Raw genomic sequence first — 19,198 nt, 5'->3', positions numbered from 1 at the left:
TACTTGAAGAAACATCCTAGTAGAGGAATTTTATTCACAGATCATGGGAATTTGAAATTGGAGTCCTATACAGATGCAGATTGGGGAGGTTACCTAGATGATAGGAGATCCACATTAGGGGTATGCACCTTTGTGGGAGGAAATCTAGTTTCATGTTAAAGTAAAAAATCAATCAGTGGTGGCAAGGTCGAGTGCAGAAGCCGAATATAGATCTATGGCCAATGGTGTTTTAGACGCTTGCTGAGTGAATTTGGGATAGATGCAGAGGATCCCATGATGTTATATTGTAATAACCAAGCTACAATCAATACCGCCCACAATCCAATTTAACATGACAAGACAAAGCACATTGAAGTTGATAGACACTTGTAAGAGAAAGGGTGACAGCCGAAGAAGTTTTCCTACCTTATGTCTCCTCTGAGTTATAATTAGCTGATGTCTTTACCAAAGGGGTTGCAAAGGACAAGCTTGAACATGATTTATGCACGTTGGGAATGTTTGACATTTACTCCCAACTTGAGGGGAAGCATTAAGGATTTTGTGCAGTTTTTTTAGTTAATTTTGTTTATTATTTGTTTATATAGGGAATGGGGACCACAGCACCTAACTTGGGTGTTTTTAAGTTTTTATTGAGTTTTTTTTGTGTTAGCCGCCTATAAGGGCATATTAGTCATTGTACTTATTTTTACTTAGTATAAATACCAATGGGAATGGGGGGCCAGATCTGATTGCTCTCCCTTTCTTTTTCAACCTCTTCGTTGTTCTCCGTCTCTTCTTCAACAGGAAATACTTCTTTTTCTTTTCTTTTTTTACAGATTTTTTTGGTTCAGCAGATTTCTACTACCTATGGTGGACAGGAAATCAGATTTGAAAACCCCAAACAAACCTAACCCATACTTAGCTCTCCTCCTTGAGAAAAAATAGATCACCAATCAGATGGGAAGTTGGTCTCTCCATTATGAAAATCCAAAGACAAAACAGATTTGAAATTAATTTTTAAATTCAACAACCAACCAACTGTATGTCTCACACTTTCCACTTGAAAAACTCTTGTTTATTGAAAGAAAAACTGTTGTTTATGGCTTATTAGAAAGCCAAGTTCAGACTTGAAACAAGCTATATATCTTACTTCAAAGCTGATTTAAGCATATTCATGCCACCTCCCTTTTTCCTCTTGAAAATCCAACACATAGGCCTAGGTTCGGGTATGTAAAATTTTCCTTGGAATCACAAAATATAGGTCTGCAATTTTTCCTTTGAAGACACAGACTTGAGTTGTTTTTAATTTTTGAAATTACAAAACGAAGATCGGAATTTAGAAAAAAATACTTGAAATTCACAATCATAAACATAAATAACTGTACAACTTGTGAACTAAAAGTGCAAGAGACATGCAAGGTACCAACTGGCTAGTTGGCAAGGTCTCTGGCTGGTCGTAGCAGAGACTTGGGATCTAATCCCGCCTGCACCAGCATTGGGGAGGTGTGAATTTGGGGGATGGGATACACCCCATTGCGCGACCCATGCAGCCAAGAAAAAAGTGCATGAGACAACCTCAAACATTGAGGTTAAGAGACGAGCTACAACATGCAGTCACTGGAAATGGAAGAACAAAAGCTGAACAGGGATTCAAGGCTGAAGCTAAAGAGGGGTAGGATTAAATGAGTTGAGCTGAATCCAAAATTAAGAGTAGGTTAAAACATAAATTTAAAAGTTGAAATTAAGGATGGAAAAACACAAGGGCTGAACTGCTAAAGCCTGATGTTTTAAGACTGAGATTGTATATGGCTAAATGTTGAGATTAGAATTTCATGAGCTGAAACCTTTGACTTTAAAAACTGAAATCAACAATAGTTGCACATGTACTACAAAATGAACACCATGATAAGAAAATTCATGGCCCAAAATATTAAATTTAAGAGTTAAGATTTGAGATGCATGGAAAAAATTGACATAAGAAAAACAAGGTTTGAACCTAGAGATTAGAAATGGGTTGAAACACAGATTGAAACGGGCTGAATCTGAGCTCAAAAGTTAACATCGAAGGTGGATAGCATTGAGACTAGAAACTTAGGGACTGAAATATTATGAGAAAACATTTAAATGGGCATACAATTCGGGTCTATGGCTAGTTTTCTTTTTTAAATCCAAAATTCCCTGCAACCTATATTCTTTTGGAAAATAAAACATTGACCTGCAATTTACAATCTTATTATAAAACCCAAACATAGAAATGTAATCAAAACTCATACTTGACTGTAGCTTTATGGTATCTCTTCTAAATCAAAACTCAAGTCAGTTATTTGCATTCTAAAACAAAAACTCAAAAATCAGATCTGATTGTAAGTCTGGAATTTGCATTGCAAATAAAATATCAGTACTACCTTTTAAACAGAATTTAAACTTGATTGTAGATCTGCGACTTGTATCCTTTTTTGAAACCAAAACCCAAGGTAGAAAAATTTCATGCAAATCAAAAATAAAATAAAATCAGACCTGAGTTTGCAACATGAAAGCACAAGTCAAACTAAAGTTGGCTTTTTAAAACTTAAGATGAGTCTGTTTAAAATCACGACAACAATATGCTTTGTTTAAGTTCTTCTCTGAAAACATAAGGCAAAAATATGCTTTGTTTAAAAGCCAAACAAAAGACATGCTTACAGGTCCCTACCCCATTAAAAGAATGCATTACCATCGGTTCTAAAATGCGTAAAACTTATATCACAATCTTGTCAAAGAACAGATTTAATTATGCAAGCAGATATATTTCCATACACAAGCTAAACGAAGATGCATATACTAAACACTTCAGCTGATTAATAGAGACTAGTCTAAGACAGAAAAGCTACATTTGGATCACTAAAATCCAAATTGAAGATAATATACACAGAAACCAAAATCTAGCCTAAATTATAACATCCATTATTCAAGTAAAAACAAACCATCTAAAATCATTCAATGCCAATATATATATATATATATATATATATTGGCATTGAATGATATATATATTTCTTAGAAACTGAAAAACCTTTTCAATAACAAAAAAATACTAATATTATAGAAAAAGCAAGCTTAGGCAAGCCTCTAAATGGTCCAACAAAAGAAGTCCCTACTAGAGTCACCAATTGTGATCTTCAGAAAGCTCATGGCTGGCTCAAAAGGAGTCACCACCCATTTAATTCAAGAAAAATGGGTCCTCTGTAACTTTTAAAATTGATATTGTTTTTCTCTCCTTTTTGTATTTATTAACTCAATTACAGCACCGTACCAAGATTCATAAATCCAATTAGATTGGGAGAGGGAAGGTGTTAGGCACCCCTCTCTCCAAGCTACAAAAGGCAGTGTTAAGAACTTCATGAATTCCAAATCTAAAAAAGTGATGAAATTCTAAAATCTTGTAAACAATCCTTTCTAGCATATCTCAGTCTTAGTTTTGAGGGGATATTACGGGGGATTAGGTACTAAGTTCCCTAAAACCCACACTACTTCCCCTTTATTCCTAAAATTGCAAGAAGCTTGACGAGAATCTTCCCAAGATTTGGAATCCTCAATCAACCAAACTGAACTTATCGAGAAGTATGATGACAATTATATCAAATAATTAAAAATTAACTAGGAACTCTAACTACGCAGGTTGAGAGACTTGCCTCTCGAACTTGACCTTAACAAATGGTTTCTAGCAGCTCCTCTGGATTTGGAAATGGCGTCTTTGATGCTTCAAGCAAAGGAGTTCTTGCAATCATTATATAATGTCAAGAGACTCAAGAAAGGGATGATTTGATTATCTTCCTGCTCTTGTTCAAGGCCAGAGCACGAAAATGGAGAAGGATGGAGAAATTTCGATAAATTCTAACCCTAGATACGGAGTTTTTCTCAAATTTTCGTTGCAAATCATTGTATAATGGGTCTTCTTCCTTTTGTTTTTGAAACGTTTGGGCTTCGAAATGGGAAATAGACGGAGGGCAGACAGGGTCTAAGACTTGACCTCTAAGCGTCTTAGGGTTTTAAGAAAGCCTTACATGCAAAAAAAATCTCAAGAAAGTTGGTCTAATAGGCCTTTTCAAAAGATATTTGTGGGTTAGATTTTCCTCAAATTTTCAAGGTTCTTCCGCAGTGGAGACTGTACGAATATGCGTGAACAGGTTCCAATTTGATCACTCAATGGCAAAAAACGTAAATTTTAAATGATCAGAATGGTATTTGTGCCATTTCTTATGTTTAAAGTTATGTTATTCTCGTTAAGGAAAATTCCCAATAGGTACCCTGCACTTTAATTCAAATGTCAATTTAGTACTCGAACTTTAAAATGAGACAATCTAATACCCAACATTAACTCACCGTCAGTCAGAACCATCACATGATATCAGGTGCGATTTAAACATTCTCATAATACCAAAATTAACCTTTATGAAAAAATTCAGACCATTTTACCATTTTCCCTTCCTATTTCCCTAATCTCCATTCTCTTCTATCTGGGTTGAAGAAACGAGAGAGGAGAGGAAACTTCACTCAATGCTGACCGTTTTACCCGGAGGAGAGGAGACTTCCTCTTGATCTCGAGTAAAGCTACATGAAGCCAATGGCATACAATCATCCAAATGACCACGCATCAACTCCTCCAAACCCCGTTGGAACTCTGCACGAGCATCATTGCTCTCCTGCTTCTGTTGCCGCGACCCAAAATCAGTCATGTTATCCCCTCCCCGTCCCCTTCCCCAACCACTCAACTACCACCTAACCCCCGATGCCTCAAGGTGAAACCGACACATGACAACACACATCTTCCGTATCGGATCCTAAAATCAAGGATGAAACAACGAAACACTAGAACTCTTGAACATTCGCAATCCTAAACCTTGTCAATTTCGTGAAGAAACAGAAACAAATCCTATTCCAAATTTCCAATTACGCCACACCAGTCCCCTAAACAGATACAAAACCATTCACACCCCCCCAAGAATTGCGAGATTACAGTTGAGAAACGTACCAATTTGTTCAAACAACCGAATCGTACAATGAAACAAAAAAAATCAAATCGACATTCAAAAACCAGAGCAAGAATCGACAAAACTACAATTAGGAATGGAAGAATGCAAAAGAACGTACCTATGAAGCTCCGAAGCGCAGTGGCTGCCTTGATCCCAATATCAAAGAATCCACGCTTTCGTTTCTGTTGAACGTCAGTTTGGATGACGATAACAAGGTGGGCTTAGTTGCTGAAGGAGCAATTGGGCGTGTCGTTTCTGCTTTGCAAGGTGGGACACCCAACTGCAAGTCCCTTGCGGCCACTATGCTCACGAGTCTTGCCGTCGTGGAAGTTAACAAGGGGACGATCGGTGTCTACCCATCTGCGGTTAGAGGTCTAGTTTCCCTCCTTCGGGACGGGAACGGGAGGGGAAAGAAAGAGGCAGCCACTGCGCTTTACGCCTTGTGTTCCCTCCCTGATAACCAGAGAGAGCTGTAGAATGTGGGTCGGTGCCAAATTTGGTCGAAATGGCCGATTCCGGGGTCGAAAGGGCTATTGAGGTTCTCAGCCTGTTGGCCAAATGCAGAGAAGAAATGGACAGGCTTGATGGTTTTGTCGGGGTTTTAGTTCGGGTGTTGCTCAATGGTAGTCCACGAGGGGTACAACACGCTCTCTCCACGTTGAATTCACTCTGTTACTGTAACGAAGGAATGCGTTGGCAGGCGAAGAGAGAGGAGATTGAAGAAATTTGTTTGGGATTCCTGGAAGATGAGAATGAGAAGAATAGAAGAAATGCTTAAAAGTTTGATTCAAGCTCCGCAGAGGTGTGAAAGATATCTTTGTTTTGGGGGAAGTCCATTCTTCTTCATCGTCTCTGTTAGTTCTCCTCCATTAGGATAGATAATCAATGTAAAAAAAAAAAAAAAGGGAAAGAAAAGAAGGATTAGAATTTTGATGGGGCTGGGGATTGGTTCTTTTGTATCATGTACATTCTTAATAAACATATGAGTTCTTTGTTTTCCTTGTTTATACAGGAAATCTTCATATTGATCGTCTGAATTATCGATAAAGGAATGGAAGTATGCAAAAGAACGTACCTCTGAAGCTCTGCTCAAAGGCGTACAACTTTAGAGGACAATATGAAGCTCTGAAGCTAGTGTACCGCAAGAATCTATAGAATGGAAGAATGCAAAAAACGTACTTCTGAAGGTCTGCTCTTCCTCCACGCAACCAGAAAATCAGAAGCCCTAACCTTACAAGACAATCTACGTTTAATAAGCCAAGATTTACTTCAGGTCAGAGATTATGAATAAAGAAAATTCTGGTGTCGCATTCGATCATCGATTTCAACTTTTCCGGTGTCACAGTCACTTGACATCAGCGGCGTGACGAACTGGATTTTTTGGAACTTGACGTAACAGAGTGGATGAACAGTGGTTCCCACATTCAAGCAGAAAAAAGGATTATAGCTGGAGTCACTTTCATCGTTTCGAAAATTAATTCATGCGTTGCTGAAAAACGTAGGTGGGCAATCATGTCTTTTGTATTAGTGGAAATCGTAGGCGGGCAATTCTTCTGATAGACGGTAAATTAACGTTGGGTACTAAATTATGGCAAATTGAAAGTTAGAGCATTGCATTGTCCATTTTAAAGTTCATGTACAAATTGACATTCAACCTAAAATATAGGGTACCTATTGGAATTTTTCCTTTTTGTTAGATCTATTCTATTGTAGGAATATCAATGAGTCGGGTTTGGTATAGATTTACCTCAACCCTAACCCAACACACTAGTGCATATACATGAACCCGCCTAACCCTATAAGGGATGCAAATGAATTGGATTGGATTCGAATCGGGTACATCCGAATCCAACCCAATACTGCTCATGGTGAATCGTATCTAATTTGATCTGATAGGTCTCAATTTGAATTCGAATCCTATCAGTAAGTCAAATCTCCGGGTCTGAACCGATCCAACTTGTTTTCTTTAAAAATAATAAATTATTAAAAAATAAAATATGCCAATTTAAATATAAATAAAAAATACAAACATTTTCTTAATTATTTTCATCATATATATACATGCTTTTTATTAAAAAAATAAACAATATAATAAATTTATAAAAATATAATATCAAGAATATATTTATAAATAAATAAATAACATATGGGGTGATGCCAATCCAATCCAATTTCTAATTACATCATATTATCTGATCCAAATTCAATCAAATAAGATCGACCGGATCATGATCCCATCCATTTGCACCCCTAGTCCTGTGTGGCTTCTGCTGCTACTGCTACCATTCCTCAGTATAGATGGATTCCACCCGAAACCAATGTAGTGAAAATTAATGTTAATGGAGTTCTGGGTGTCAGCAGGTGTAGGCCTAGTGGCATGTGACCGTAGAGGGCATCTTTTTTTCTCGTGCCATCCCTTTGATTTCAACAGATGAGCACTAATGCAAAGGGATGCTTTACACTGTCATTTCCAATCGCAAAAGCAAGTTAAACCAACCTTTCTTTCATCTCGATTGCTCATACTCATCGTACTGCTAACAGAGTAGCAAATCAACTAGCGCGTCAAGCTATTTTATGCTCCCATCCTTACACATGGTTGGAGTGCCTGGATGCCATTGCTCATGTACTCATTTTTTATTTGTTTTCGAGATGAATGAATGATTTGTGTATTTGCACCCCTGTCATGTATGGGTTTTGTTAATCAAGAATGAAACAATCAAGACTTATAAACAAATTAAAAGAATCAAAAGAATGATCTAATCCATTTGTCAAAAAATTAAAATAAACTATAAAAATAAAAAATAATGGCCAAAACAAAGTCAATTGCTTTGTTTATTGAATGCACAAAGAAGGCATATAATATTCTTAAAAGTAATTATAGCAAATCACAAATAAGCCATATAATGGTAATGGAAAGTTTAAATACATCTAATTACAAACGGAGTCATGGCATAAAAAATAATTGATTATAATGAATGAATGAATGAATGAATAATAATAATAATAATAATAATAATAATAATAATAATAACAATAATTCCTATATTATTTGATGCTTAAATACATCAAATACAAGGAACTAACCCTTCCTAGTGTAACCAAACTGTTGGGAATAATCCCTATATTTTTCCTTCTGAAAAATCATAGAAATCTGAACCACAAATATCAAGCATGCAGCAGTAATAAAATAAATAACCAAAAACAAAGCAAACAACAGTAGTAGACACCAAGTTTTTTATGTGGAAAACCCCTCAATGTAAGGGCAAAAACCATAGGACCGAAAACCAAATCATCCACTATCAACAATAGTAATGGAATACAATGTTTTTCTCTCTAGTTACAACTAGATAATGAACATCAAGAAAGCTCTTGGATACCAATAACATAAAACATCATTAAGATGGATAACAAACATGAAATCTCTCACCAAAAGTGGAAGCACAACAATGGAAGTAAGAAGAAATGTTGAAAACGGATTTGCCATCTTCGTTTCATCCCTTTTAACTCTTCTTCTTCCCAAAAACCTTCTTCTCTAAACCCCTTTTCTAGAGACTTGTTAGAGTTGAGAGAGTAGAGAGTAGAAGTGAGCCCTCTCCAATTCGTTAGTTAGCCAATGACATGTTGCAAGCCAATACAAAAAAGTCTCTTAACTTTCCATTCCTTTCTTTTGCCTTTTTCTTATTTTCTTTTCTCTACCTTCATTAGTGGGCCCCACCTCATAAGGAGGGAACCCCAACTCAAACTACGATAAAGATCTATCTGGCCTACATGCTATTGAAAAGGACCACCCTAGTCAAGGCCTCTCTCCCTCTTTGAGGGAGGAGGGACGAGTTATATCTCTCATATCTTCGTATGCGAGTGCTACCTCTCACATCTTTGTATGTGAGTTTTTCTCGGTCATTTTATTGGGGTTTATGTTAATGTTTCAAAAAGTGTTCATGGAGTCTTGTTGGTTCTTTCTTTCAATCGTGATGATTTAGACACACTAAATGTAAGCAAGGAGGTTCTTGGACTGCCGATCTACAAGATGGAATTAACGAGTCAATTGGTGCAGTTTTTGATAATCTTGTGTCCATACCAATCCCACTTCCGATGATCCATGAGAAGATGTACTGTTTTGGCGATAATATTGATGATACATCCTCCATTGAGACACAGGTTCATTATTTCTTGACAAAGGGAGATGCAATGATTTGCTTGCCAATGGGGACTTGTCGGACCCACTTGCCGACGTTACTAATGAGAGTCCTTTGGATAGTTATGATTGCAATTCCCTTGCTTTTCAGAAGAGTTGTGGTGTCGTGTTTTTTGGTGGTTGATCTTCTCTCAGATGGTTAATGTTTCCCCATGGATAGTGGGGGTCTTTGGTGGGTGAGGTAGTTTCTCATGGAACAACATTGATGAAATATGGCTTGTCTGAGGCCCACCTTGGCATTTCAAGACTATTTATGGACATAAGCATTAGTCTTTGAACCCTTATGTTTTAAAGGTCGGTTTTCTCTTATGTTCAATTTGTGGGAGATTCACTTCTTTAAGATTCAATCTCTGTTGGAGGAATCTCAAGCTCAAGTTGGCCATGTTGCTTGGTCTCCGAAAAATCATATAAGAAGTAGATGCTACGGAACCTATGCTTTGATTGCAAGTGGCTTCTCCTCTGCTTTGATTCAGTCTTGGTTTATCATGTTAAGAGGAACATCAACCGAGTTGCTCATAAACTTGCTAAAATTGGAGTCAATGGTCATTACTTTTGGGTGGGTGACACTCCCTCTTGTATTTCTCTTCTGCTTAATTTTGATTTGTCTCTCGATGAGACTATTGTAAATCAAGATTTTATAAGTGAGTGAAAGCTGGCTTAAAAAAAATACTAATTACACCATGCCAATAGACATTCTACCATGCACGCATCTTTGTCCCCGTACTTGACAATAAACTTCATTTGTGTTTCCCCCTCTTGTTATGCACCCTATGCCAATGTTTTCAAAAACCAAACTGGACTGGATTGTCGAACCGAAAAACTAGGAACTGATTATCCCCAAAATCGCTATTTGGCCAAAAACTATTGATTTGGTCAGCAAACCACTAACTAGTATGGCCGAACCATCGAACTGTTCGACCCAGGAATGGTTTTTAACTGTTTTTTGGGTTTTTTTGAATTTTTTATTTTTTTGTCAGAGCAAGTTGTCTATTTGGACTGGACAATTGAACCATTCGACCCAAAAACTGGGCCCCAAAATGGTCCCCTGTCCGGTCTGGTTTTAAAAACCTTGCCATAAGGGCGATTAGTATAAAAAAGTCTAATCCACTGATAAGCCTCTCTACTTTAGACTTAATAAAGTTTAACTCGACCTTACAATTCATTCAATGCTTACCATGACGATAAGTATAGAAGTCTACTCTACTAATAAACTTCTCTATTTCTGACTAAATAAAATTTAACTCAACCTTATAGTTCATTTAGCGCTTACCATGACAAGGAACCTCACCTACCTATCCTCATCACCATTAGACTGTGTCATTACCAGGAGTAACATTCACCTTAAACCTCTCGTAAAGATACATGAATAGGAAAGGGGTATAGTCATACAGATATACGATGTATGTAACCTTCTTTGCAATGGGGTTCATCAGTCGGTGAAAAGTATCATCTATCAGAACAAATAGATACCCTAGAAACATCTAACTAATTATCATCACATAGACAACAAAATTTGGACTCATGGTTCGGATCAGGTAATCACAACGTTATGAGAACTTGAAAAATTTTCTAACACCTGTCCCTTAAAATACCCTCAGCCCACCCTTGAAAAAGATTATAACCTCTTATCAAGTGCTCATTTAACGTGCTTACTTATGTTGTGCCTACTAGATCCAGCCCCGCGACAAAGTGCTTCTAGCTACTCCCATCCCTTGCCACAACTCCCTCGTCACCCTTAGTAAACCAGAACTTCAACCACTTATGCAAAGGCAACTTTCCCCTATGCCTAGTCCTAGACAAAGACTCTTTGAAAGTCCGAATTTCCATCTTCATCACATCATGTAGAGGCACCATTTCCTTAGGCTGCATTTGGAAAAGATGCAAATATGTAAAGTGTAAAATGGTTCATATAAATGGTAAAATTGGGTTAGTTTTGCACTAACAAATTTACTTTCTTACCAAACAGACTTTTAGCTATAATGGATACAAACATGAATTCCAATAAAGCATATGTTTTTTATCAAAAGCCCACTTAAATGCAAATTTAGTTTTTTTTTATTGATGTACTTTTACATCTTATTATCAATGTAAATATGCATTGGTCTGTCATTTGTCAATACATAAATGTAATTGATGATGTGCGATCTGCTTACTCCTGGCTAGAAGGCAACTCGGATGTCAGTTTGCTAGGTGGTCGGGTTGAACTGCAAGACAAGTAGATCAGAGGTCCCAAGATGCTTTACCTGGTGTGGGCATTCTGATGCTTAAGTTAGCGTAGAGTTTGTAGCGAGCTTGATTTGCTTTGAGAGTAATAGCAAGTAAGAGCTAAACCGCACATACCTTATGAGGCTAGAGGTGATGCCCTTATATAGGCGAAATGTCGTAGGCCTCACGAAACATATCCAAGACCTTCGGCTCGTATAACCAGGAGTCCATTTCATACCCGGAGATGGACTTCATGTGAGTTGATAAGGCTTATCGTGTCCATCCGATCTAGGCAGGATAAGGATAAGGCTCACTAACATGCGGTGTGATCCTGAAAAAGTCGGAGACGGCTGGCTAATTTCTAGAAGAGGGCTATGTGGCACCTCAGCATGTTGGAACACAAGCTGCTCGGAACTCAATCTTGGCCAAGGTGCCTAAGCTGACCTGGCCTGGCCTGCTAATGTGTTCGAAAATGTTGAATTGTCATCCAATCATCAGGTCATTCCACATGTCCACATGTTAGGGTTGAGCCAAATTACCCCTCATCGGTAATGTTGCCAAATACAAACAAAAGTGAACCATAGTGCACATTTACCCTAAATTGGGATTTACACTCCATTTGCATCATTTCCAAATGCAGCCTTAAGGATACACTTTACGTTTTCCGGTTCAGTTGGGGTAATAGGCATTGTAGTCAACATTGGATTCTCCAACGTTGAATTTGTCCAATTATAGAAGTCATCACTATCAGACTCGCGACAGCGGTATATGACCTCCTTCTTGAAGGCATTGTAGAAGCACAACAATTCCTCCCCACCAATGCTATCAAACCGACCATCCTTTTTAATTGTAATAGGCATGGGAGGCCCAAAATCCTCCCCTTTTTATTGACTCTTCAATTCTTCTGCCCACTTTCGCAAATGTTCCAAGTCAAGCTGCTCGACCATTTTCTTCTAATCAAAAGTTACAAGATAATAGAGAAGAAAGGAGCAGTAACAATGGGAGATGAATAGCTTGAGCGGTCTTTGAACGAAGTGGGTGGTTGCCTAACCCCCAATTTTAATTTAAATAATTTCATATGCATCTAGTGCCAAACGGCGCCTCATTAATCACATTTCAAGGTTTCCAACCTCCCATGTTTACAAATTACAACATTACTCCCTAGTTTTAATAATGGTCCCCGACTGAGTCCGGATTCCCTGCACTGGGTTTGGTGTGTGCCTGGGTGCACTTCTAATCAGATTTGAACACGTTTTAGTTCGCATGACACCTCGGTTACATGTGCGAGAAAATTAAACAGGAAGTTTGCCGCGTCATGTATTTATTTATAAAACATATTTTAAATTAAAAAGAAGGATAAAAAAGGGAAGAGCCGCTCATCTACTTGGGGTTCGACAACCAGAGAGCGTTGACAACTTCACCGACACTCCTATTCCTCTCTTTTTCTCATGTGAATAACAGAAATCAGAACTCAGAAAATCGCCTTCTTTGTTCTTTAGATGGTCACCTCTATTGGGTTACAGCTACTGTTAATAGTATGAGCTTCGGGTATGGCACTATGCCTTCCTATCACCTCTCATGAGTGATGCAATCTAAAATATCTTCTGGAATGTTTGATATTTCACTAGAATTTTCAGCTTATATGATAGGATTTCTCAAACAAAACCTCCCAAATAACCACTGGAATATACAAAAAACCCCAGTAGCTCCCAGATTGATGATCATTCAACTCTGTTTTACTGCTTTCTTGAACTGAAATATTTCCATCCAGAACACTCAAAACGCCAATTTCTCTGCATTTTCATCAATGCCAACCAAAAGAATAATATCAGTGGAGTAAACAAACAGATCAAATAATCTCAACTCAATCCCTTCTGTTAATATTTAATATCCAAAGCCTTCCGTAGTTTCCTTGAAATGGAGCTGTGCCTACGGTTCCAACGGATCTAATTACCAGGCAAATCCCATTAAATATAGACCCCTAATATCATCCTGGAGTTTAGTTGAGTTTCGTGGCACTCTTTATTTCAGACTCGTACTACATATGTTTTTTCCTGTTAAAAAATGAAAGAGGGGAATAAGGGTGTTGATGAAGACTCAAGCCACTCTCTGGTTGTCAAGGAGAGGAATAAGGGTCTTAATTATTATTATTATTAAGAAACTCATGGAGCTTAGAATAATAACCAACACAATCAAGAATGGCCAGTAAACCTTTCTAGTTGCAATTACATTTAATGGGACTGTAGTATCTCAAGTATCCAAGAACAACTAATCACCCGGTAGCCCCTTAAGAACGTTATTTTTTTCTCGGGGACCAATCACCCTTCCCACTTTGGACTAAGCTTTTTTTTTACGCCACTTTGACTAGACATGGTTGGACATACTGCTAAAATAGTTTTTGCATCCTCTTCCTACTCTACTGAATAAAGTTTCATACCGGACTATACAAACCTGCAGAAATACAGTTAGTTTACCACCTGTACAACACCAAACAAAGACATCCTTATGATGAACAAGAGAGAAAGATGATAGTACATTATAAATAAAGAACATTGCAGACCACATTTTGACCATTGCTTTCTTCAAATTGCCAAATCATAGCAAAGAACAATAAGAAATCTGAGCACCTTCCCCCACTTGAGCAAATCACCTCTCAATCCATCCTGTAAGCCCAGCCATGCTCGTCTAGAAAAGCTTGGACTGCTTCCTTGATAGCCAGGTTTGGAACGAACTGGTTTTGGTTTAGTGGTTCACGTGTGACTGGATCAAACTTGCCAACCTAATTCAAATGGACTAGAAGATCAACACAAGAAACACACGAAGTTGCTAGCTGCCTTGTAATCAATTTGTAAAATGAAAAAGAAGTCACCTTCTGAAGATGATCAAGCAGCACTGCCCTTTCGTATGTAACTCCACTTGGAGTGATAACAGGATCACGGAATATATCAAGTGTAATTTTACAGCATAGGTAGTCCGGTACCTGAAGTTTCCAACTTATACCTCAAGAACGAAGGAAAAGTTACATGAAAGATGTCTCTGTCTTGAATGCTCACCTCAGTTGGTATGTCAGAATTCACAGCTTTTCTGAACACTTCCTTCAGAAATGCCAGTTGTTCTTGGCGAGCAGTCTCAGATTCATCTGTAAGATCCACCACTTGAGAAGCATCAAAAAGATGTTTCTCATTAAGAGCTTTTTCACAAGTTTCTCTGCAAAAGAATTCCAGCATGTAGTACGTGTAAAGGGAAACTTAAAAAGAAAAATGAATGTACAGGTATACCTACCAAAGGAATCTCCAAAAGAAGCACAGAATTACACAATACTGAAAATTAAAGTTCAAAAAATACACTAGTAACATACTTCAAGTTTTGCAGCTTCCACGAACGCACGGTAGATGCATGCTCCCACTCCATATATTTTGCTTTTGCAAGCTCCTGCCAGATCTCTTCCACCATGTAACTCTTAGGATGTGCACCCCTCCCAAGATCCAATGCCTAAACAAGAAATAACCACTTTAATTAATTACTTGTTTTTAGTTATTTAATTGTCTAATGAAGACATCACATTTGATAGTCAAGGATGCCAAAGCATCAATCCTGTTAAGTGAGGGTAATTATGTAATTTTGGGCTTATTGTAATAAGGGGCCATCTTATGAGCATCATTGTAATTTACACTCCTTAATATAAATATAATCTTGTTTATGGCATGAGAACTAAGCTAACTGCATCACGATTGATGCATAAGTTGGAAACTAATTACTCAATACAAATGGCTGCAAGGTTCAAATTTTTGACACAAATGGATATAAGTACCTTATTCTCTTTGTTGTGTGGATATCCTATCTTTTAGTATACGATACACCTATTTTAAGGTGTTTAAGAGACCTTTTTTTTTATAATTAAAACATATAAAAATAGCCCCCCTGTAAAATTTTGAACAAAAACTAAAAGAAAAATAGGAATGCAAGGTTCGAATTTCAAAGTATTGACACTCCTTCCGGTGTATTGGGGTGCATCAATATTTTGAACCTTGCATGTTTGTATTTGATGAAGACTAGAGATGAAGTTCCTCACATTGTTAAAAAAAATCAACATGGTGGAAATCACAATTCTAGAAAAAATCAAAATAATAAGATCTGTTAAAGCCAAAGATATTTTGAGAAGCAACTTCAAATATTCCTAGAAAAAAGCTTGGCAGGTGGATGGGTAAGAGTAGAAGATCAAGACTATAATCAGTCTTGAATCCTAATAGGTTTTAGGTTTGCAAAACAGAAGAAAAAGTGGGAGAAAGGAGAGAGAATAGAAGAGAAACAAGAGAACACAAGTTGTTGAAAGGAGGGACAGATTCTTACAGATCTGCCGCCGCCACTCTCTTAATATTAATAGGTTATGTTTAGTACATAATGGAAAGGACACATCTGCCCTTGGTACTTACATAATAAATAAAGTAAATAAAAGCTCAAATAAATAACAACTGAATTAACAAACTGACTCAAACTGACACTACTATAACTGAAAGAAATAACTACACTGCTGTCCTACAAACACAGTGGGAACCACTGCAGTGGGGCCCACATCAATGTTCTCTACACTCCCCCTCAAGTTGGGAGTAGATATCTATCATGCCCAACTTGGATAGGTCTGTCTCTAACTTCTTCCTTGGTACAGCCTTGGTGAGGATATCCGCGAACTGCATATTAGATGTGATGTACGGAAGACACACTTCTTGTGATGTGACCCTTTCTCGCACAAAATGTCGATCAACTTCGATATGTTTGGTTCTGTCATGGTGCACTGGGTTGTGGGCTATATTAATAGCTACCTGATTATCACAATACAGCATTAAGGGCTTTTCATAGTCAATACCCAACTCTTCAAGTAGTGACCTCAGCCATAAGATTTTAGCCACTCCATTGGCCATTGACCTGTATTCCGCTTCAACACTGGAGCGGGAAACAACACTCTGCTTCTTACTCCTCCAAGAGACAAGGTTACCTCCCACCAGGGCACAATATCCAGAGGTAGACCTTCTATCATCAACACTTCCAGCCCAATCGGCATCTATATAGACTTCCACCCTCATGTGATTATTGTTCTTGAGCAATATACCTCTACCCGGGCATCTCTTCAAGTATGCTAATATTATCTCTACCGCAAGAAGATGAGAAGTTCTAGGGGAGTGCATGTACTGGCTAACACCACCAACTGCATAGCTGATATCCGGCCGAGTGACGCAGAGATATAGAAGCTTTCCAACCAACCGTTGGAACATAACTTTGTCTTCAAGAGGCTCCCCACCCTCTGCACTAATCTTGTGATTTTGTTCGATGGGTGTATCAGCCGGCTTAACACCCAACTTTCTAGTTTCCGCCAATAGATCTAGACCATATTTTCTCTGAGAGATAAAAATCCCCTGCTTGGATCTAGCAACCTCAATACCAAAAAAGTACCGTAGTGCACTAAGATCTTTCACCTCAAACTCTTGATAAAGGAGCTGTTTGAGGGACTCGATCTCATGACTGTCATTTCCTGTCACCACAATATCATCAACATATACTGCTAGTAGTGTCAGAGAGGACTCCACCCTCTTGATGAATAGTGTATGATCTGACTGGGCATGTACATAACCAAACCTTCCAAGGGCTAATCTGAACCTATCAAACCAGGCTCTAGGTAACTGCTTCAAACCATACAATGCCTTGTTCAGTCGGCAAACCTTCTTACCTGTCTCTGTATCATAGAATCCAAGAGGCAACTGCATGTAAACCTCTTCTTGTAAGTCTCCATTCAGAAAGGCATTTTTAACATCCATCTGAAACAGGGGCCAAGAATGATTTGCTGCAAGGGATAACAAAACTCGGATGGTGGTCATCTTGGCTACTGGGGCAAAGGTCTCCAAGTAGTCTATACCATAAGTCTGAGTGAACCCCTTTGCAACCAGTCGGGCTTTGTACCTTTCAATAGAGCCATCAGCATTATGCTTCACAGTGAACACCCATCTGCATCCCACCGGTTTCTTTCCTTTTGGTGGGTCAACCAGTGCCCAAGTATTATTCTTCAACAGGGCATCCATTTCGATTTGCATTGCATCTTTCCATTCTGGAACTGATAAGGCTTCTTGCACTGTTCTTGGAATAGGGACATCGGCAATGGAAGTGAGATAGGACCGGTAAGATGGTGATAGACGATCATAGGATAAGAACTGCGAGATGCTGTGAGCTGTAGAAGTGGTGCGATGTCGTTTCCCTTTGCGAATGGAAATAGGGAGATTAAGGTCATCCACAGGAGGGGAAGTGGCAACAGTGAGAGGTATCTCAGTGGGCTCTGGATCTGGAGCCGCAGAAGGAACTGGAGCTGGCCGGGACTGCCAAAGACTAGGATCAACCTGCCTGCATCGCCTGTGATAGACTCTCAACTCCGGCTCCCTCTGACCACCCTCACCACTACAACCTTCATTATCCAGTGGAATAGGTAAAGGAACAGCCCCACTTCCACTCTCACTACTCTCCCCCTGAGGAAAGAAACTCAAAACATCCCCACTCTCACTGTTCTCCCCCTGAGGAGAAACCCTAGGATAATAGGGTGTCTCCTCAAAGAAGGTGACATCCATGGAGACAAACCGTTTCCCTGAAACCGGATCATAGCAGCAATAACCCTTTTGAGTTTGTACATAACCAAGGAAAATGCATTTGGAAGCCTTGGGTTCAAACTTGGAATGATGAGGCCCGAGAAGATGAACGAAACAAGTACAACCAAAGGTTTTAAGGGGAACAATGAACAACTCCTCGTCTGGGTATAGAAGAGAAAAGGGGGTTCTCATATCAAGGACCCGGGAAGGAACTCAATTAATGAGATAAACTTCCGTGAGGATAGCATCACCCCAGAAGCGAATAGGTACATTGGAGGTAAACATAATGCTTCTAGCCACCTCCAAGATATGCCTATTCTTCCTTTCAGCAATGCCGTTCTATTGTGGTCTATAAGGGCAAGTGCTCTGGTGAATAACTCCATGGCTAAGAAGGTAGGAGGTCAATGCATGAGCAAAGTATCCCTTTGCATTATTAGATCTAAGGACTTTGATTTTGGTCCCAAACTGAGTGAAAACCATCTGATGGATGTTTTGGGTCAGAGCAGGAACCTCATCCCGAGAACGCATAAGATAGACCCAAGAAAACCGGGTATGGTCATCAACAAACAGTAGAAAATATATGTACCCACCCATAGAAGAGATATGATATGGCCCCCAAACATCAGAATGCACAATATCAAAAGAGGAATTACTCATTTTATTACTTAAAGAATAAGAGGTTCTACAATGTTTGGCAAACTCACAACTCTCACACCTCAACTTTGATAACTCAACAGACTCAAATAAAGTAGGAAACAAACTCTTCAAAGACATAAAAGATAAATTACCTAATCAGTTATGCCAAAGCATAACCGAACTCACAGACTGGAAAACAAAAGACTTCTTATCCACTGACTCCTCCCGACGAGAACTCTCTCCAAGTAGATATATCCCATTCGTCTCACGGCCAGTCCCAATCACCTTCCTCGTCTCCAAATCCTGAAAAACACATCGGTCAAGGGAAAAGGTTACTGAACAGTTCATGTGTTTGGTAATACTACTAACTGAAAGTAGGTTAGTATCAAGCTTAGGAACATGCAAGACAGAAGATAAAGAGATAGTATCCAATAGCTTAATGTCCCCCTTGCCCGAAATGGGAACAAGAGAGCCATCAGCAATGGATACTCTATCTCGGCCAAAGGACAAGTGATAAGAAGTGAACAAAGATGGCAAGCTAGTCA

The 19,198-nt window shown here is 38.6% G+C and overlaps 2 protein-coding genes and 1 pseudogene across 17 annotated transcripts in view; 1 reads left to right on the top strand and 2 right to left on the bottom strand.

Annotated features, from left to right (window-relative positions):
- LOC148853052 (Myb domain protein) overlaps positions 1–6,504 on the bottom strand; it is a 31,386-nt gene extending 24,882 nt beyond the window's left edge. For 5 of the 11 annotated variants that reach the window (XM_088947208.1, XM_088947204.1, XM_088947209.1 and 2 more), the window contains exon 1: positions 5,110–5,614. The gene's annotated coding sequence lies outside the window, so the exon portion shown is untranslated. Of the gene's footprint in view, positions 1–2,384; positions 2,431–5,109; positions 5,615–6,066 lie in introns of those variants that run through there. The other 6 variants (XM_088947205.1, XM_088947213.1, XM_088947206.1 and 3 more) reach the window with 3 other exon arrangements.
- On the top strand, positions 4,134–6,068 carry LOC148853053 (U-box domain-containing protein 8 pseudogene; annotated as a pseudogene).
- A 7,086-nt stretch (positions 6,505–13,590) lies between the features above and the next one.
- CHIP (carboxyl terminus of HSC70-interacting protein) overlaps positions 13,591–19,198 on the bottom strand; it is a 38,084-nt gene continuing 32,476 nt past the window's right edge. For 2 of the 6 annotated variants that reach the window (XR_016099123.1, XR_016099122.1), the window contains exons 5-9: positions 14,750–14,883; positions 14,445–14,598; positions 14,261–14,371; positions 13,927–14,170; positions 13,591–13,842 (exon numbers count right to left, since the gene is read on the bottom strand). Coding sequence is in view for 4 of the 6 variants with exons in the window: in XM_088944281.1 (XP_088800407.1) it covers positions 14,045–14,170; positions 14,261–14,371; positions 14,445–14,598; positions 14,750–14,883 (525 nt within the window). In the remaining 2 variants the exon portion in view is untranslated. Of the gene's footprint in view, positions 14,171–14,260; positions 14,372–14,444; positions 14,599–14,749; positions 14,884–19,198 lie in introns of all 6 variants that reach the window. The other 4 variants (XM_088944281.1, XM_088944279.1, XM_088944280.1 and 1 more) reach the window with 2 other exon arrangements.

The sequence above is a fragment of the Nelumbo lutea genome, chromosome 5 (genome assembly GCF_056320005.1).
Source record: "Nelumbo lutea isolate HS-2025 chromosome 5, American lotus-T2T, whole genome shotgun sequence".
Taxonomy (NCBI): Eukaryota; Viridiplantae; Streptophyta; class Magnoliopsida; order Proteales; family Nelumbonaceae; genus Nelumbo; species Nelumbo lutea.
Note: the sequence above shows the minus strand (reverse complement) of the source record. Positions and strands in the feature narration are given on the sequence as shown.